The sequence below is a fragment of the Gambusia affinis genome, linkage group LG12 (assembly GCF_019740435.1).
Source record: "Gambusia affinis linkage group LG12, SWU_Gaff_1.0, whole genome shotgun sequence".
Classification (NCBI taxonomy): domain Eukaryota; kingdom Metazoa; phylum Chordata; class Actinopteri; order Cyprinodontiformes; family Poeciliidae; genus Gambusia; species Gambusia affinis.
The window spans coordinates 23,099,069-23,118,707 of record NC_057879.1 but is presented as its reverse complement, the minus strand read 5'-3'; the positions used below and the strand labels follow the sequence as shown (position 1 = coordinate 23,118,707).

The 19,639-nt window shown below is 35.4% G+C and overlaps 2 protein-coding genes across 3 annotated transcripts; one reads left to right on the top strand and one right to left on the bottom strand.

Annotated features, from left to right (window-relative positions):
• Window positions 1-187: 187 nt before the first annotated feature.
• parp2 (poly (ADP-ribose) polymerase 2) lies at window positions 188-13,197 on the top strand. 2 transcript variants are annotated; one of them, XM_044133710.1, is made up of 18 exons: window positions 188-379; window positions 1,022-1,231; window positions 2,290-2,457; window positions 2,546-2,616; window positions 2,940-2,990; window positions 3,612-3,708; window positions 4,560-4,635; window positions 4,715-4,817; window positions 5,541-5,694; window positions 5,785-5,923; window positions 6,005-6,068; window positions 6,653-6,787; window positions 9,070-9,197; window positions 9,593-9,692; window positions 10,642-10,740; window positions 10,881-11,005; window positions 11,609-11,725; window positions 13,112-13,197. In XM_044133710.1, exons 1-18 carry the CDS (start codon window positions 307-309, stop codon window positions 13,116-13,118), a joined length of 1,917 nt encoding a protein of 638 aa, XP_043989645.1. In that variant the 5' UTR covers window positions 188-306; the 3' UTR covers window positions 13,119-13,197. The 2 variants fall into 2 exon arrangements, with proteins under 2 accessions (XP_043989645.1, XP_043989644.1); XM_044133709.1 differs by lacking the exon at window positions 13,112-13,197 and having other exon boundaries at window positions 11,609-12,866.
• si:ch211-284o19.8 (protein lifeguard 1) lies at window positions 12,962-17,862 on the bottom strand. Its single transcript, XM_044133711.1, has 6 exons — window positions 17,640-17,862; window positions 16,445-16,692; window positions 15,224-15,424; window positions 14,984-15,112; window positions 13,974-14,117; window positions 12,962-13,231 (listed from the first exon to the last, which is right to left on the bottom strand). Exons 2-6 carry the CDS (start codon window positions 16,685-16,687, stop codon window positions 13,097-13,099), a joined length of 852 nt encoding a protein of 283 aa, XP_043989646.1. The 5' UTR covers window positions 16,688-16,692; window positions 17,640-17,862; the 3' UTR covers window positions 12,962-13,096.
• Window positions 17,863-19,639: the final 1,777 nt, after the last annotated feature.

Genomic DNA, 19,639 nt, shown 5'->3' with positions numbered 1-19,639 from the left:
ATATTTTTTCTAAAAAATAAATTAAAACCTCCCCATATAATTTATTATGTAATAAATAAACCAAAAATGTCATTTTTTACTCCCAATATAAAAAACAACGCAGCAGGACTGGCTTCAGATAGCGTTGTTGTCATGGTAACTGAATTAACAGTCGCGTCTACCTGCGAAGTGAGTCATCTTCTCCCTAAACGAGCTTCACTAAGATCTCCGACAAGTCCAGGAAGCAGTAGTGGAGTTTCGCGCTCTGTGTTGTCGCCTCTGGACCTTACTACTATCACCTAAATTGTAAAAATTATCTAGTACATAATGAGGAGAACCAGAGGTTCCAGAAATAAAAGCAAGACTACCGAAGAAAACGAGGAAGTCCCGACAAAGACAGGTTGGTGTTTGTTTTTAGCTAGGAAGGAAGCCAGCGGTTATTTCTGAGTGTCCAGACATGACTGGAGTAACAGTGAGATCATAACAAAGACCTGGACGGAGTAATTATTGAGATAAGGGTCTGAACGTTCAATTTGGACATAAATACACTACTTTATCTGCAAAGTGTTCTTCATACCATCCACTTTCACAATCACTCTACCAGAAACCTATTTTTATGTTTATATTAATACAATTAATAAATTGCTAATTGTGATAAAATGACTGAAATTTACAAATATGAAGATTTACAAAAACATTAATACTATAATTATGTACTAAGCCATAGTTTGGAGTTTCAGCTTGTGCAAACTGCTGTATGCTTATCACCTTTTTAATGAAGTCTTGAAAGGTTTTCAATTTTATCTTAAAACATATAAAAAAAGAACTGGACGTATCTAGTCAGATTTACCTTAAATAAACACCATTGACAACATGATTTCAGGCAGATATGTAGAATTAATCAGCTTTAGACTATGTTGTGCAATATTAATTTCTATTTAAATTAATTGTGTTTGGAGTTTTGCTGAATGTTTTAATTATAAATCAGTAAATAAACTGAGATAAACTCCACCCACCTGTCCTGACTCTTGTTTGTGCTCAGTGTGGCAGTGGAAAGGAGATGATGGGCAGTGGGAACCGTACCCAGATGAAGCGGGCTCCATGCTGGATTCAGCTTCCTCATCAGGAAAGACGTCGGTCACTCTGACTCTTGGCGCAGGGAAGAAATATGAAGTTGATCTGAAGAAAATGGTCCAGATTAATCCTACGACAAAATACAAGAGAAAGATTCGCTCTCAGATTGTAAAAACAGGTAAGTACCCATTGTTTTTACTGCTTCAGTGAATCTTTATCCTTCTATCTAAGAAAATACTTTACTGTAGTTTTGATCAATAGCTGACGCAGTTGTGTAATTAGACAGAAATAATTATTTTCCATTTATAAATTCACTTTAACTCTTTACTTTGACTGCAGTCTTTGTCAGAAATGTTGACTTCATCTTATGTAAACAAGCTTGGAGAATTTTTATAAAAAATTTTGCTTTAACCCTTTCTTTTTTTTTGCTGATGCCCATGTTTAATTTTTCAAGGATTCGTCAGGCTGCCAAGGCAATATATGGCACCGATAGAACGTTTTTATTTACATTTTAAACATGTCTTATTCATTTATTTCTTTTTTATTTTTGGTTGTCATACTACAATAATCTGAAAGGTCTGTTGAGCTCAGACGTTTACTTTTTCAAATGCGTGGAAAACAAGTAAAATAACTTTGTTTCAATAGAGTTTCAAGCAGTTTCTCTAATTCTAAAGTGTAAACAAACAGAAAAGTGCAGTATATAGTTCACTAAAATGTAAAAATTGTGAAACCTAATCAGCAACAAGTAAAGGTTTGAACATTTAAAAGAAATTTGAAAAACTCACTAGCTACCAATCACTTTCTTATTTCTCTCATCCTTTTTCAAGATTGGAAAGACAGGAATACATGTCATTAGTATTTTCAGGCATAGCAGGAAACAGATACTTAGAAATATTTTCTCTATGCTGGTTCTAACTCTTAAGTCCAAATATAATGTGTTAAAGGCAGAAGTGCAAATATCTGCAGAGGGTATCACATACAATAGCTTTATTGTTAATACTTGTATTAAAAGTTTATAATTAAAGACGTAAATTAGCTTTTTTGTGTGTTCAGACATGTAGAGCCTGAAATAAAAATATTGGGATGCCACTATAAGGTGCTTTCCAACTCCCAAATAATTTTTTTAAATCCCTACCTTGTGTTAAAGGTAATTCTGAAAGTAGAAAAAGAAACATAAATTTACATTATGTAGGGTGTATGTTGAATTTATATCTTTTTTTATGTTCTTGAATTTAGAGAGTTTAAATGAAGCCGGTGACGTGGCGGCTGAAAATGGAGATTCGGTTCAAGTCAAAGAGGAAGAGGAGGAGACGGCGGCGCAGCCGGCAGCTAAGAGGAGAAGAGGACAGAGCAAGAGTGCAGCAAAAACCAAAGACATGCCTAAAGAGGAAACAAAAACTGAAGGTAAAATATAAAAATTCAGAGCTTTAATTATGAAACAGGAGCTGAAAAATGATCATCAGGAATGTGTCTGATGTGTTTTTCTGCCCAGAGGTGGTGAAGACGGTGGTGATGAAGGGCAAAGCTCCAGTGGACTCCGAATGCAAAGCTAAACTGGGAAAGGTGAGTTTCCTGTGTAGAAACCAGATGTTAAACCTCTGACTGGTTTCACACCCGCAGGTTCAAAAATGTGTCACAAATTCTTCTGAAGTCAGAGAAATGTGTCAATAAAGATGCCACGTTTTAACTCAAAATATTTTAAATTATTTTTTGCTTTTAGCAAGAAAACATATCTAGAAAATGTAGATAAGAAAATACAAGTTCTTCCTACACAATCAAAATTAGTCATGATTCCAATTCTGGATTTTCTGAAAATCAAATCTAAAAACTATTTAAGAATTTGCAGATTTTTGTCTATTTAAACATTCTTCATGTTTCCCTTTCAGGCTCATGTTTACAGTGAAGGAAATGATGTTTACGATGTGATGCTGAACCAGGTAAAATACTAAAAAAATAAACCTCATTTACTTCTGCTTCAACCTGCAGCTTTTTTAAAAATGCCCTCTTTTGTTTTGTTTTTTTTGTTTTTTTGTAAGATATGCCCCAATCAATCAACCAGAAATTATAATCCATAAATTTTCCTGGGATCTTCTTTTGATTGGTTGTTTGCAAGTCAAATACTGAAAAATCTTTGCAAGTCAAATACTGAAAAATCTGTTTGTTTGTTTTTTTGGTCATTAAATGCACCAAATCTTGATAACACTATTTTTTGGAGTATTAAAAAGAAAGCTATGAATAAATAAAAGAGTTCTTGTAATGCCTTAATTTTCTATGTTTTAAGTATTTTACTTTATAAAATAAGTTAATCATAATCAGTTGAAATCTGAGTCTGCAGATCAGACCTAATAATAAATAAAATTGTATCTTACCAAAAATCCCACGTAATATTTTTCATGAACAAAAACAAGCTATTGCTTTAGCTTGTTTTTGCTAAAATAAATACTTCTGGACCTCTATTTGAATTCCTGAAACCCTTTGATTCTCATTAATTTTTTTTAATTAATTAAGTTTTGTAGTTTTACTTGCATTTATTTGTTATTTTCTGTGTTGCCTGGCAGACCAACCTGCAGTTCAACAACAATAAATATTACCTGATCCAGCTGCTGGAGGACGACGGCGCCAAGGCTTACAGCGTCTGGATGAGATGGGGCCGAGGTGAGTCCGCTGTTCAGGACTGAAACGATTAATCAGATTAACTCTGATTAATTATTGAAATAGTTATGAGCTAATTTAGTGATTAATTAATCATTAACAGGAGTATAGAGACTCTAAAAATACAGTCAGAGCTGCAATTAAGCCAAAACTGTGTAAAGAATAAATACATTTTGCATTTAAGATTAAAAACATTCTTTGTAAATATGTTTTACCCAGAACTATTTGATAAAAAGTGGCATTTTTAGCATCACCTGATTCAAAATCTGCAAAAAATCTCCTGTTAATCACCTTTTGCTGTCCATTTATTAATAAAAAAATTATTAAAATATTTGTAGATAGTATTTTTTAGCTGCAGATGTATCCTTTTCTCTAAATGAGAAAGTGTTATTAAAGGAATGCTATGTTATTTTAGGCAATAAGATGTTTGTGTTATTATTAAAGTAATTACTTTTTTACTTATTTTGATCTTTTAATGCATTTCAAATATTGCGTAAAAAAGCCTTAAATGGTTAAATTAAAAATGAGCAATTTTTTTTATCAGATTAATCAATAAAATTACCAGAAAACAGCAATAAATATTGAGTGAATAAGTAATATATTTCATTAAAATGGGATAAGGGGTAGGATTAAATAAATGTTCACGTTGTTTTTTAAAACAAAAAAGTAGAGGTAAGCTAAATATTCTGTTCTTAGTTATGTTTGCTCATCTTCTCTGTTGTTTTCAAAAATAAATAAATGAAATGAAAATACTGGATAAAGTGATAGATTACTAAAATAATCACTCTTTCCAGTTCTGCTGTTGAGCAGCAGGGCTGACAGGATAAATTTCTTAATCTGTTGTGTTTCCACAGTGGGTAAAGTGGGTCAGAACAGCCTCACACCCTGCGGGGCGGATCTGCTGAAAGCCAAAGACATCTTCAAGAAAAAGTGAGATTATCTGATTCAAAGTTTCCCCAGAAGCTTCGGGAAACGCTGCTCTGAGTGAATCTTTGAAATGTTGCTGCAGGTTCTTGGATAAGACGAAGAACGAGTGGGATCACCGGGAAAGTTTTGAGAAAGTAGCCGGAAAATATGACCTGGTGTTCATGGACTACGCCGCTAACGAGAAGGTGCGTCTGGAGGGGCGGTCAGACTTTCTACCGGCTCACACAGTCCACACTGATCTGGCTGCATATCTACACTTTCACAGAGTTTTATTGGAAGAGTTTTTAAAAAATATCTGGAAGAGTTTCGGTTTTGAATATTTTCCAGGTCTGACTGGGTTTGGAAAAACAAAATAATTGTGTAACAGCAGAGTTGAAAGTTTATTCTTTATCCTACTTTCTAAATGGTTCATTATTCCTCAGGTCCTTCCATCTTTGTGTGTTTTCTTTCATTTTCTTTCCATCTTTTCTTCTTTCCCTCCTTTTTATTTCTGTAATTCTTCTTTCTTTGCATCCTATGTCCGTTCCATCCTTATATTTACTGTTGTTCTTCTCTCTCTTCTTTGCTTCCTTGTGTTTTCCCATCTTTTCTTTATCTTTTATGTCCTTTCTCTTGTATTTAATTTCTTTCCTTTTTCTCTTATGTCCTTCATTCATCACTTTTGTCCTTTCTTTCTTCTCACAAAAAAGTATTTTTGCTTCAGTTTCTAGAGCAAATATCTTAGTACACTTGAAATACAACAAAACTAACTTACAAGTAACTTTACAGCAAGAAATTGGAACTTGCATACAGAATAAGATTCAAATTTTAAAAAATACAAAAATAATTTATGCATTTAAAAGAAATTATGTGAAATAATAATAATAATAATAAAAAAAACCCATTATAACCATTTTGTTTTGTCCCAGGAGGAGAACATCACCACAGTCGACGTCGCCCCCAGAAAGCAGCCCTCCAAGCTGGATCCGAAGCTCCAGTCGCTCCTCGAACTCATCTGTGACCTCAGAGCCATGGAGGAGTGTGTGCTGGAGATGAAGTTCGACACCAGAAAAGCTCCTCTTGGTCCGCCACACTTAGGGGAAAAGATAAATAACTCAATCTTAAAGTACACTGGAATGGATTATCAAACACTGTTTGTGTTTCTCCCTGCAGGAAAGTTGACCTCGGAGCAGATCCGTGCAGGATACGAAGCCCTGAAGAGAATCGAGTCATGCTTGAAGAAAAAGGGGAGCAATAAGGAGCTGCTGGAAGCCTGCAACCAGTTTTACACCCGTATCCCGCACGACTTTGGGTAAGAAGCATGAAATAACCCTGCAAAGAAAACATTTTGTCTGTTTTGGTGTTTGGAAATTAAAAGAAAATAAATTTCCAGGTTAAAAACGCCTCCAATGATTCGCTCAGAAGAAGATCTGAAAGAAAAAATTGCTCTGTTGGAGGTAAAATATTTCAGATCTGTTTATTTTTTACGTTTGATTAAAATAGTCAACCTGTTGTTTTCAGTTTCTTTAATATTTATTTTACTCTGACTGAACAAATAACTTCAGATTATTTCACTTAACAAATGTTGTAGGTGAAATAATCTGCCAGTGGAACTTTATAACAAATTAATATTAAGGAATTATTTACTTAAAGCAAACACTTTTTACTTAATGAAAAGTTACTTGTAAGTAAGTTTTGTCATATTTTAATTGTACCAAGACATTTTCACTAGAAACTAGACCATAATTACTTTAGATTTTGGGTTTTTGCAGTGTTTTCCTTGCCTTGTGTTGTTTTTACATGTTTGACCCAGATTATGAAGCTCAAGAACGAGCTGATCTGGTCCAGAGTTGTTAAATAAATTTATAATTCAGTACATTTATATCTGTGTCATTTAAAAAAGTAACATTTTAAGTCAGTTCAGCGCAGTTTTTCTGTACCGGATCGGTTTTGGCCAACGATAAGCCTCAGATATCGGTATCAGAAGTGAAGAAAGTGTATCGGTGCATCCCTAATCATTTTGTCTAATTTTATTTTTAAGGCACTGAGTGACATCCAGATAGCAGTGAAAATGGCTGAGTCCAATGCAGACAGTGACGAGCATCCTTTGGACAGACAGTATCACGCCCTGCAGTGCCAACTGGAGCCTTTGGACCAGAGCAGCCATGAGTTCAAGGTTGGTTACGTTCAGAAAATACCCTGAAATTATCAAATACAAAGAGCGTCAAAACCCAGTAAATAAATAAAATAAATAACCCGTCACATATTTATTTTACCTGTTGACTAGTTGAAAGATAACTTGAATTTGTTACTTTATAGTAAACTTTCTTCTCACTATCTAAATGTGCTATGTGTATTCTCATCGTGGCCAGCAGGGGGAGCCAATGCTGCTGTGGTAAAAGGTGATTGACTTGCTGCACAGCTAATTATATGTCAATTATATGTAAATAATATGATTAGTGGTGGGACTTGATTCATATTTTAGTCAAATTAATTTAGGATCTGTAATAAATTAATATTAATTAATGTAATATTAATATTTATTCATTTTAATGTATTTTAATCAGTCATTTATTAACAAAATAAGCAACATTTTCAATTCGAAACCCCTTTTTGCTTCTAAATTATTGAATAAAAAGTCACATGAGCTCAGAAACAAATATATTAATTGTTTTTAATGTTATTTAGGTTATTCAACCATCAGATCTTTAGAAATGTGAACTGTGGACGCTGACATTAGCGTAGACTTTGCTAACTGCACCATATTTAGCATTGAGATGCTATTTTAGTTTTTGATAGCTTCGCTGATCGGCTGACTTATTTTAGCACAACTTGAACATAAATAAAATATTTATCAGCATCTGGTCAGATCGGTTTTTTGAAGCAAAAATTAACCTCCAGTCGGCCAAGAAAAGCGATTCTGTCGTCCATCGCTCTTGTTTACGGATGTCGCCTGTGCATCAGGTTATCGGGCGTACCAGAAACACAACACAAAAGTTCCTATTCGGAATTTTTCTATGTAATAAAAAAAGGCGATTAATTGCATTAAAATCAATGTCACTAATTAATTGATATTAACGTATTAACATCTTGACCGTAAATATGAATAATTTTAATTAAAATGATTTATTGCTTGATAAAGTCCCACATTCAATTCTTTAATATTTTTTTAAATTAATTGATAGCTGAATCTAAATTATCTAAATAAAATTGAATGCATTCATTACCATTTTTTGTATTGTTTAAGTTGTATTGTTGTATTGTCAGTAGATTTCCTATTTCATGAAGTATAAAAATCAGTTTTAGAAAGTAGTCTGCTCCCACCAGACAAACTAAAAGAAACTTCTGATATTAGCAACAAATATTTCTGTTCTCAGTCAACGTTTAGAGAAAAAAAGGATATTTATTTCATTCAAAAACATGCAAACTATAAAAATAAATCCTGAGCATCCTTTTCATGAGACGGTCATACAACAACAGGGTGTCTTCAGTCAGAAGCTTCTTCTGAGTCTTTGTAACACAGAGTGCTGCAGGAGATCCTTCATGCTAAAGCCATCAGGATCTACAACTCTTTGAAGAAATTTGGTAATATAAGTTATAACATAAATTTAGTGCAGTCAAATTCAAAGATGAATCTTTCTTTCTTTTTTTTTTCACCCAGAATAATCCAGGCATAATTCCCTGCCTTATAAAATATTTATAAGTATTGTAAAGGTTATTAATTGTGCAGCGGCGAGGCTGGGATTTCTCAAAAAGCAAATTAGTTTCTAGAAATAGTGTAAAAGAACTGCTTAATAATCTGTTTGCGGCGTGTCAGAGCTCATTGTTTGGAGGATTTTTATTGACCGAAGAGACTCAAAATCAGGTCTTTAAACCTCAAGCAAAAATATAATCTATTTACTTGACTGTAAATGGTGCAACCGCAGGCTTTTTGTGGCGCTTTCTTCCACTCTTCAAAGAATGAGGAGCAAAAATGTGGTTTTCTTGACTCCAGACTTTGACAGGAAGGGGAAAGAAGTCAGTTTTTGGACCGTGACAAGGCTTTTATTCCTCACATCTGTTATTTATTGTAGAAAATATCGGAAGACAAGGAGGACCTTGTTTATTTCAGATTTGTTCTTCCATGTTTATTTGGAAGAACAAATTAGGGCTGGGTGAAATGACTTAAAAATAAAATCTGAGATCGTCTTTTACCAAAAAAACATAAATTACAAATGACAGAAAACAAATTTATGGTTTATCTCAATAATTATCGTGATAATAAAAGTAATGATATTCTTAATCCTGGCCCTAATACGTCATCGTAGAAATTTAAAGTCCAAATAAACAGAAGCTATAAAACCCGCTTGTCAAACAAGATGGCCGCCTTAAGTGTGCAAACAATGGTGAAAAAAAATCCAAATCTGTGATTTACTGATGAAATGAATTTAATTTCTGTCCTCCTGTCTCTGTGTAAAGGTGATAGAACGGTACCTGCAGTCCACTCACGCTCCCACTCACTCCGACTACACCATGAAGGTCCTGGACGTCTTCTCAGTGGACCGCGGTTGCGAGAGCGACAACTTCCTGTCTCATTTACACAACAGGTGGGTCGAGCCAGAACCAGTCTGGAGATGGTTCCTTCTGCTCCACTCTGCAAAAACACAAAATACTACCAGGTTTATTTATTTAGTTTCAAGCACAGTTGAAGTAGGACAGAACTAACTTACTAGTGAAATCAATAATTCCTTAATATTGATGAAAAAGTTCTAGTTCTAGTCTCAGTTATAACATTTTTCCCAAGTTACAAGTGGAACTAGAACTTTTTCATCAGTTATTTACTTAAAACAAGCTCCTACATCTCGCTGAAGTTAGTTTAATCTTATTTCCAGTATATTTTAGATATTTGCAATAGAAACCAAAAGCAGTTTTTGTGTTTTTGCAGTGCACATGTTGGGTTTTACCATCCCTGTGTTCATGTGTGTGGTTCTGTTTGCACCAGGACTCTGCTGTGGCACGGCTCCCGTCTGTCCAACTGGGTCGGGATCCTCAGTAAGGGGCTCCGAGTGGCGCCGCCTGAGGCCCCCGTCACTGGCTACATGGTAGGAAGGAGAGGCTTTCACACACAAATGCATTCATTTTGAGTTTTTTCTCTGTTTTAAAACAATATTTTACAGAATTATTCATATCACAAACAAAATCTGAAAATAAAATCTGTTAATCTGAGCACAAAAACCTCATTAAATATAAACCAGTTTGGTTTTTATTGTCAGATTGTCTCCATGTTTTCTGAATTTTATGACTCCTGAAAAAATCTAGTTTTAATTTAGCATTATCCGGAAAATAAAAATAAAATGTGTATACAAAAATATTTGTATTTAAAGACTTTATTCTATATTTAGTTGTTTAAATGTTTCCTTCAATATGTCCTTTCTTCCTCTGTCCAAAGTATTCGGTGATTTTCCTGACGCATAAATTATATAACACATTATTTACTTTCACTTTAACTTATTTGTACTTGAAAAGTAAAAAAAAAATTTCCAGCAAGTGCCAAACTATAAATAAAAAAAAAATGCCTCTAATTTATGGTAAAATACTGGCAGCTGTTTTACCATATAAATACAGTAAAACCACAGAATTTTACCGTGTAAGTACAGATTTTTCCGTATTTACACTGTAAAATTCTATTTTACCATGAATTAGAGACTTTTAAAATGTTTTAAAACAGTTCAGGCATTTTTAGGGGAATTTCAACCTTTAATCCTGTGTTTAAATCCTGCAGAAAACCAAACTTAGGCAAGGTTTTAGCTTGAATAAAAAACAATAAAAGCACAGAGAGGTTATAAAAATATAGAAAATAAAGGGAAAATACATTTTCTGTTGCATTAAATGCATATGATTAGTTCCCTTAAATTAAACTGTATCAGGAAAGAATTGCAAATCTAATAAAATCATTATTTTTTAAATGAATCTAAGTTTTCTCCACCTCTCTAGAAGACATAAAGACGCTTTGCATAAAAATAACTCGACCTTCTGGTTTTTCTCTTTCAGTTTGGTAAAGGGATTTACTTCGCAGACATGTCGTCAAAAAGTGCCAACTACTGTTTCGCCAACCAGAGCCACCATGTTGGATTGCTGCTGCTGAGTGAGGTGAGAAAACGTGTCTTCAGAAGAAGATTTGTTCTCCAAAACGGTTTTAATGTTTGTTTGTTGAGCCTTACATCATTTTGGTTGCTTTGCCCACATTTTACACCCAGCTCTGTCATATGTATCAACATGTTTGTCTGCAGGTGGCTTTAGGGGACAGTAACGAGCTGCTGGATGCCGACTATGAGGCCCATAAGCTGCCTGCAGGAAAACACAGCACCAAGGGCCTGGGTGTGACCGGACCCGACCCAAAAAACGCCGTCACCCTGTTAGTCCCATCACATCTCCACATTTAACTTAAAATCTGCCATCAAGCAAAGAAATTTACAGTCTATTGCTTTTTATGTAAATGAGTTAAAGCCCTTCAGGTAAATATCAGTCAAGTGACTGATTTAGTTTGATAAATAAACTAAATCAGTTACTTGACTGATATAACAGCAACAAGGCAGTTCAAAATGATTTACATCATAAAAACAGAAAAATACAGTCAGAAAAAGCATCATATGGTCAACAATTGACAAAACCAGTAAGAAACATTACTGGTTTTCATTTCACATCAAAAATGTTGGTCATTGTTTCGTTTATTAGGTTTCAAAAGAAACTCTAAACAGTCTGGATTTAAAAGGAAATCAGTGTTTCGTCTGTTTTGCAGTTTTCTCGAGGACCAGGATTGCCCACCCCCGGTCTAGCTGTAGTAATTGAAGCTGCACACTGACTCTAGATTGTTCCTCTTTAGGTCCAAAGATACCAACTTCAGTTTTTTTCTATACAAATAAGTAGAAAAACAAAGTAATTCTGAATTATAAATGTAAATGCAACGTGTCTAACCCAGTAACCTCTGACTGCTCGTCTGTATTTTTTCCTTCCTCAGGAACGGAGCGACGGTTCCGATGGGTCCCGGCGTTAAAACTGGGGTTTCTAACCCCAACGGCTACTCTCTGCTCTACAACGAGTTCATCGTTTACAACCCGGCTCAGACCCGGATGAGGTACCTGCTGCGGATCCAGTTTAACTACCCCTCTCTCTGGTGAAAACCAGTCCGACCCGGGCCAGTCTGGATCACTGCCCTGTTGGGGAAATCTTACTGTTTTACTGTGGGTTTGGTGACTTGAAGACACTCCTGTTGCTGGGCAGATTTCAGAAGTTTTTATGTCAACTCATAAAAATTTACTTGGTCAACCGTATGGAGAATAATGTGGCAGCATTTTTAAAAACTGTTTCAGAATATTTGAATTAAATTATATTTCAACCAACCGTACATTTATATAAGAAAATGTGTAGTGACATTATTTCCTGATCAAACGTTGGTCAGGAGCTCAAGCTGATATTTTCAAAGCAATAACTTCCAGTTGAAGAATTTAAATCAAATAAACTTCAAAAACTTTAAATCTTACCAAGTATTTTTGCTTAGTTTTTAGTGCAAACATGTTAGTACACTTCAAATTAGACAAAACTAACAAAGTAACTTTCCAGCAAGATATAGAAGCTTATATAGAGTCAATAATTCTTCAATATTGATGAAAAAATGCTAGTTCGTCTTACAGATTATTTCACAGGAAAAATGTTTTGTAATAATTGAAATAATCTGTAAGTGGAAATATCATCAAAATTATGGAATTACTGACTCTGAACCAGCGCCTATATCTTGTTGAAGTATAAGTTAGCTTTGTCTTATTTCAAGTATGCTAAGATATTTACATTTGAAAACAGACCAAAAATAATTGAGAATATGTTGAGTTTTTGCAGTGTAACTGCCTCTGATTTTATATAAGGAAGCCCATCAGTGCCTCTTTAAATCATTTAAAGGCTTTAAATGATTGCAGCATTTGGCCCAGGAACCTTTCTTATCTTAAATTTATCAGAAGCCTTAAAGTTGACAGATCTGATTATTGAAAGCTCTGTTTGGATGTTTAGGTTTAAATTGTAAAACTTTTTATCATATTTCCATGCCTCTGCAGTCGACTAAGTTAATTCAAAGTTACTTCTTGGTCAGTAGAGCTAAACTGTGGGTGTATTACACATGAAAAATATTGCCTGAGATGAAGAAAAAAAAAGTGTGCACTATATTTCATTCATATCTTTTTCTCTGTGGGATTATCCTCCTGATAATAAAGGCTTTTTATTACCTTCATTCTTTGTTCTTTTTGCTCATTCTCTCTAAAACATGTGATCAAATGCAGTAAAGAACGGCTTTAGACAGTATGGATGCAATAAAATACAGTGTAACAAGGCAAAATAATCAAATATGATATTTATTTCTTAGTGTAAGTAAACAAAGCTGGAAAAATTGTATTGTGCTGCTGAGTTATATACATTATAATGCTTGATCATTTCAGTTTAGGTAATGTTTTACACAGAATCACCTCCTCCCCAGCAGGTAGAGGAAGATGAGGATTATGTCCAGGTAGATGGTGAGAGCAGCGTTGATGTATTCCTCTGGATTCAGCCGATAGCTCATCTTTCCCATCATCAGCTGACAGTCGACCAGCAGGAACTGAGCCAGGAAGGGAAAGAGTTAAAGCAGGGTGAGAAATTAGAGAACCGCAGCTTTATTATTAAAAACACTTCCCTTATTTATGCAAATAGCATTCCTAGAGTCACTGGAGATATTAATAATATTTCCCTTTTTCCTGGCTGTGAGTTTTGTGAGATTTCTCACTCCTATTAATAACCATAACTGTTATTCAAAGGGGACCAGTTATGAAAAGTTCACATTGTGGACCTTTTTATACTTCCATTTTGGTCTCTAGCATTTCTAAAAGCAGCCCAAGAGATTAAAAACAACAACCCCCCAGGCATTTTTTAGGCAGAGCAAACCTTTTTGGGGAACCTCCCAACTCTTAAATCACAATCTAAGAGCACTGTGCCATTACCTAGCAACCCCAGCCCAGCTCTAACCCGTTACCTAGCAACCCAAGCAGAGTTCCAAATTCAAATTCAAAAATACTTTATTAATCCCAAAGGGAAATTAAATGTTGTTGTAACTCATTAAATTAGATTTTTCAAAGAGTTGTTAAAGATGGTGATGGACATTTGGTCTGTGTGTGTTGTACAATGGCTGTTGGAAAAGACAAAGTGCATTGTTGTTGATTTACCATCCAATTTTTTAAACATCGCATGCAGGTTCTGTGTATCATGTATTTGAAGGTATGGAGTGCTATAAGGGACTAAATTAAATAAATAAAAAAATACATAAGTGTTCTGATCGTCTTGTATGTAAAATTCCCTGCTCTTACCAGAGAATACAGCAGCGCTCCAAGACATCCATAAATGATGCTGGCGACGTGGGAGTAGTAGAAGGTGCAGAAGAACCCAAACATGACGACGTCTACAGCCATGACCAATAGGACGCCGTAATAAAGAGTGAAATCATAATGAGTCTGAAAACAGAACAGAAGGACACCCAGAGAGCTTAGTCATATACTTCACTGAAGTTTAGTGCAGTTGGATGCAAACCAGGATCTGCAAACTGGCAATTGATGTTGATTAAAGGCATGTATGATTTTTAAAAAATGTTTTTAATTAAGTTTTTTCAGTTGCAATTTTCTTTAATCTGTTTTTAATAATAAATTGTTACAGTCTTGTGTTGTTAATCTGCCCTGAATATACAGTTTCTTACTCTTATTTCATTGTTTTAGTATTTTTATTTTTGTGTGAATCCATTTTGCTGTTGGCTTAACTGTTCTGCTCAATTTTTATTCAAGGAAGCTGCAGCCAAATCCTCTCATTTTAAAATCCAACCTAAAATAACCACCAATATACAGTTACCAATCAATAAATCAATCACGTTTTTATTAAGTAAAAACTTAATAACGCCTAATAAATGAAGTTGCTGAATAGCTACATGATAGGTTTTGTGTATTATTAGCTTGATTTGTACATTCTACGCATCAGTATTTTGGTTTACTTTGCAGGGATGTATTATTTAAAAATATATAATTTTGTACTTCCATTTGTGTCTCTAATGCTTTCTAAAAACAGCCCAAGTGCTTAAAAAATCTGGCAATAAATCAAGGTTTTTTGTTTGAGAAGTTTAAAAGAACCTCCGGAATGTAATGAAATAAATTAGCGGGCGGTGCGCCGTTCCCTAGCAACCCCAGCCCGTTACTTAGCAACCCCAGCAAATCCCAACTGAAAAACTAGCAAGACACTCTAAATAGGCCTGGCTTAAACGGACCTCAAATCGATATTATGAATAATAATTTTCCTTATATAGGACATTTCTGAATGAAAAAGCATCACCAACCTGTGAAGCGTAGACGATAATGGCAACAGAGATGACCAGCGTCGCCGCCATGGTTATGACGACAGCGGTAGTGTTGTGGAAGGAGGCGACGGTCCCCACCATGTAAGACAGACTTAGGGTGACGACAACCTGCAGCGAGAAAATTCACTTTATAATACACTTTCCTTGTTGTCTATGCTTTACAGCTTTACTGTTGGACCTATTTATTTATTTAGTTTGCTTTGAGAGTAATATGCCCACCAGCCCCACGAGGTTCCAGGGGTGACGCCGGCTGAAGGACCTGCAGCAGCTGAGGGTGAAGGCCACCACGATGAAGACGATGAAGGAGCTGAGGTAGGCCCACAAGTTGTTCTGCACGGCCTCTTTCACAACGCTGGAGAAGGTGAACACGCAGACGATGCTAAAAGTGAACAGCAGCTGGAGCGTCAAGATGCTAAACACCTTCAGGAGAAAGTAAGAGACGTGTGTATTAGAGCTGGGACTTTACCGCGTTCATTTCGATTTATTAACTACATAGATTTTAACGCAGTTAACTTTTTTTTTTCCGCAGCTGAGCCGGAACCTTTGTGTTGCGTTTCTGGTACACCCGTAAATCTGTCGCACGGGTGACATCCGTAAACCATTCATTTGTAAATAACAAGAAATTTCTCCAACGTAACATTAAAAAGTATAAAGCAAATGTTTCCAAATCCATATGATGTGTTGTTTATGATGAGAAGAAAGAATACAATTAAGAAGTTGTTCTGTTTTTTTTTTTAAATAAAATGTTGCATCTTATGGAGGGGGAACAGATTATTTCAGACAGCTGAAATATTTGGTTTCACCCAGGTAACTTTAGCAATTAAAGACCAAACGTTTCCAAATGTACAGGATTTGTATATACAGTTAAAGACTTGTTGGTAAATTAATCAGTTCCCATGTTATGGAGGGGGAATAGCTGAAATATTTAGTTCCCCCCATAACTTTGGTAAATAAAGTCCAAATGTGTGATGGTATGATTGAGCAACTTGAATCTCAAGACGATTGGTTAATCCTGTGGTTTCTACAAGGGTTTCTTTTTTCCTTTGGAAAGAGAATTGTTCTCACACATCTCAGAATAATAGAGAAATATTTTAAGGCACTTAACATAAATAGTAGAAACTTATTTTTGGCCCAAGAAACGACACTAAATGTCACTATTACATTAATTGGTTAATCTAGAAGAACTAGTTCCATTGGCAGATTATTTTACTTATAGCAAGACATTTCACTCATGCTTTAAGTGAAAAAATCTGCCAATGTATCTCATACTTTTTTTAATCAATATTAAGGAATTACTGACTCCTATATCTGGCTGAAAAGTTACTTGTAAATAGTTTTGCTTATTTCAAGTGTACTAAGATATAGAAACTAGACTCAAAAAACTTGGTAAGATTTTGTGTTTTTGTAGTGTAATAACTGAACATTTGAGTGGAGACAAACCTTTCTAGCAAACCCTCTCCTCACAGTTTCATCCTCAAACGACGACGACACAAAGGGAGTCGTGTCCGATGCGATCTCTGGGTTTATGTCTCGGAAAGACTCGTATCCAGTGACGACGGCCTCACTTTGGCTCGGACCGTACCCGACCGGGGCCGCAGAGTAAGCTGGAGGCGACTGGTCGTGGTAGGAATACGATGGAGGCGAAGACGGTTTAGGTATGAGCGGCTCTCTTTGATCGGCCATCTTGGCTGAAACAGAAAGATTCAGAGATTCACGTGAAGGAGAAGTAGTTCACCAGCAGAAGTGAGTCTATCAGGATGGACTCTCCTTTTGCATCAATGTGGAAAAGAAATACAGAAGTAAGACTTGAGGTGTGGATAATTATGACAAAAATTAGTTTCTCAGTTCTGTTGATTAACCGTAAATCTGAATTTGAACAAAATGTACCGTATTTAGAAAGACAGTAGTTGCATTCTTAACTTTCAGGAAGAAATCGCTGCTTTTAGAAGTTTAACTGATGGTTTATTTTTAAAGATCCACCTCAAAATATACCGTAAATTAAACTGAAAACAGTCATCTGTTTATCATCAAAGAAGCATTTTATAAATGAAGAATCCTTCACCAATCATTAAATTTGGACGTTTTGTTTAAAATTGTTCCTCTGTGACAAATCTCAGCTGAAATTTTTGTTCAACATGGCTTTTAATACTCAGTAGTGTGGCATTCATTAATTATTTTTTAAATTTATCCTACTATCTCGTGTGTTGTATCTTTTTTTACTAAAGTTAAAAATAGGATTAAAAAAATATTTTTGCAAATTAGCTACTCGCTAGTGTATATTGTAATAAGTGTATTATGTTTAATAAAACAATATATCATTTCTTTAAAAAAAAATTAATGAAATAAATCTTGTGCATTACTTATGTACAAGAGTAATGTTGTTTATCTACGTAATTTTTGTAGGAGAGAATTTTACCTGAAGATAAAATAAACAAAAACAATTCAGTAGATTTATTTGGCTCAATATCCCATCTGCACATCTTTTCCCTCGTCTCAAGTAGAGATGTTTCTAAATGTTCAGTTCTTAGACTTTTTTCATCCTTAAATTTGGTGGCTTAAGTTGCCCTTTGAGATATCTCTGTAAAACTTTGCAGCATTTTAAAATGTTTCAGAATAAACCAACCGATCCTCTTACCTTTTCTTCTGAGTGGCTCAACAGGTCGAAGCAGTTCTGCTGTTTGAGGAGGAAATGGTAAAACTTACTTTAAAGAGACTTCCTGTTTCTTTAAAGTGATGCAAACAGTTTCGCTCTGATGACTTGCCTCATGTTAACTCAGAAAAGATTGGCAGCCATCACACAGACTACAGATTCCTGAAGGTCGTAACCTTCAGAGGTTTTGATCTGTAAATGCATATAAAAAGGAAATAAAGAGGAAAATATTTGTATTATCAGAACGTATTACCTTTATTGTTGACTGAGTGGTATCCATCTACCCATCCTCATTTTTTTCTTTTTTAAAGCTAGACGTAGAAAAATTAGCTTTATTTATTCACATTTTCAAATTTTGCTTAAAAAGATCTAAACCATCTAGAGCAGTGGTCCCCAACCACCGGGCCGCGGACCGGTACCGGTCCGTGGACCAATTGGTACCGGGCCGCGCAAGAACTAATATGTCCGTTCTATGTATTGAGTCTGGAAGAGCTTTTATTTTGAAAATCGTACACCGGATGCCGAGGGTTGAGTCTTGCGCCAGCTCACAACGCGCATGCACCCCCCCCCCCCCGTTCGACGATCCTCACAACGCGCATGCCCCCCCGTTCGACGATCCTCACAACGTTCGACGATCCTCAACGCATACCCCCGCCCCCCCCGTTCCGCGGAAATTTACGAAGGCTTTGGCCGGTCCGCTGTAATAAAAAGGTTGGGGACCACTGATCTAGAGAACTGTAGGAACGCTTTGTGCTTGGGCAGGAATACATTTAAAACACACAAGACACTTAAAAAAATACATCTTAAGGATAAATTATTAATTGGTTGTAATTTTGGGAGTCGTCACGACTCAGATTTTGGATCTGAACTCAAACAGAAACTGAAAGTTTGGATGGATCTGACTAATCGCTGAAAGAAACTTTGTTTGACACAAGTTGGGTTTTTTTAACTTCCTGTTTGTTGATGGTTTTTGATCTAGTAGATAAACTAAACAAAAAGCAACCAACAGACTTTAAAATGAGTTTTTTTCAGATTTTCTGCTACCTTTGGTTCAGGCAGATATCAGACTACAGATCTACCCCCAGTTTCCTTTTTTCAGTCACTTTGCAATTTTTTCCTGTTGCAGAAGCAAACTCAGAAAGGTTCTGCTGCTCTTAAACTGAGTTTCTTACACACTCAAGGTCACAATTGTTCCCTCAGATTAATTCATATATATGTTAAATAAAGCAATGCAGGTAGCTGCAGAAAGACAATAATATAATGGGGAAGGAGTATTTACATTTCATCGTATTATTGCATCTAAAAATGTATTAACCCAGTAATACAGCAGATTATTTAACTTAAAACAAAACATTTGCCATGTTATAAGTGGAATAATCTGCTAGTGGAACTAGAACTTTTTAATCAATATTGAGGAATTTCAGATTTAAAACAAGCTCCTCTATCCTGCTGAAAAGTAGATTTTTTCCAAGTGTACAAGATATTTGCACTCTAAACTTGACCAAAACTGCTTGGTAAGATTTTGGTTTTTTTGCAGTGAAAACTCTTCTTTCTGCTACAGAAGTTATAATTCATACTAAGTGATGACATCTGGACTTTTCTGTTTGAAGGATCAGTCAGTTTGCATGTTGGATGTGTTCTGGTTTTAGCTGGACTCTTAAGATGACACTGACTGGGTTTGATGATCATCGTAAACAACCAGAAACAGGAAGGAGTTAACCTTGAAACAACATCATTTCCTTCTGGTCATGTCTGTACAGACAAAGCAAACCATAGATTCATGCTCTGCAGTGTGTTAGCTTGAAGGGTAAAACTGAAAGTTTGATCTTGGCATAAAAGCACAAAGAGGAAATGGCTGAGGGTCATTGTGTGGTTGGGTAGACTCGAAACAGCTGCTGCAGAGCAAACCTACACAGCAGCAACAAACACAAAGCAGATAAACGCAGCCCAGGCTTCCCATAACCCGGCCGATGTTATCTTTCTGT